The 706-nt window shown below is 41.6% G+C and overlaps 1 protein-coding gene across 1 annotated transcript in view; it reads right to left on the reverse strand.

Moving 5' to 3' along the window:
- The window catches only part of LOC102670706 (cyclic AMP response element-binding protein A), a 37,332-nt gene that overhangs the window by 1,224 nt on the left and 35,402 nt on the right, over positions 1-706 (reverse strand). Inside the window, exons 6-7 of the mRNA XM_006612943.2 lie at positions 495-698; positions 79-222 (exon numbers count right to left, since the gene is read on the reverse strand). Of these exons, the coding sequence (XP_006613006.1) occupies positions 79-222; positions 495-698 (348 nt within the window). The remainder of the gene's footprint in view (positions 1-78; positions 223-494; positions 699-706) is intronic.

The following is a 706-nucleotide window of genomic DNA, read 5'->3' on the forward strand; positions in this document are numbered from 1 at the left end:
TCATTTTATTCGTATTTACAAAATTTATCGTCCATTGCATAATTATTGAAATTTTTTGCAAAACATTGGAAAACTCACCTTGTTTTTAATTTTCCTGCGAACTTTCTTCAATGATTTTTCTTCCTGCTTCGTTAACGGCAATTTCGTTGGAACAGGGTAACCTTCCGCGATTAATGTCCGCTTTTCCTCTTCCGTCAATGTTAACACTCCCGTCGATCCTTTCTGCAAACCAATCAATTTCATACTACGTCACAAATACGTCTTCTTCCACATTTCAATTCCCTATTTATCGATTAAACAATAACTTCTTTATCAAATTGACTAATTTTTCACTTTGATTCTTATCATATAAAATAAACTTTGAAAACACTTTTAAGTCGCTGGATGGACATTTATATTTTGACATAGCCAAAATTAATTTCAACGATTATCAAATTCAATCCATGTTTATCCTCCCCGGATTTTGATTAGAAAAAGAAAGTTTTTGGACTAACCGGTTGGCAGGAAATCAAGGGTGTGTGGATGGGCTGTCTGGTGGTGTGCGTGGTGTTGGTGATGTAAAGCCTGGGCGTGAGCATGCCCCTGAGATTCTGTGCGTGCGCGGAGCTCTGGGAATCTCGGCGTTCCGGCGAACAGGAAGCGGAAGCGGTGCCCTCGCTGTCGGAACTCGCGCTGCTCGGAGGCGTCGGCGGCAGACCCTGCCTGG

The sequence above is a fragment of the Apis dorsata genome, unplaced genomic scaffold (genome assembly GCF_000469605.1).
Source record: "Apis dorsata unplaced genomic scaffold, Apis dorsata 1.3 scaffold_129, whole genome shotgun sequence".
Lineage (NCBI taxonomy): Eukaryota > Metazoa > Arthropoda > Insecta > Hymenoptera > Apidae > Apis > Apis dorsata.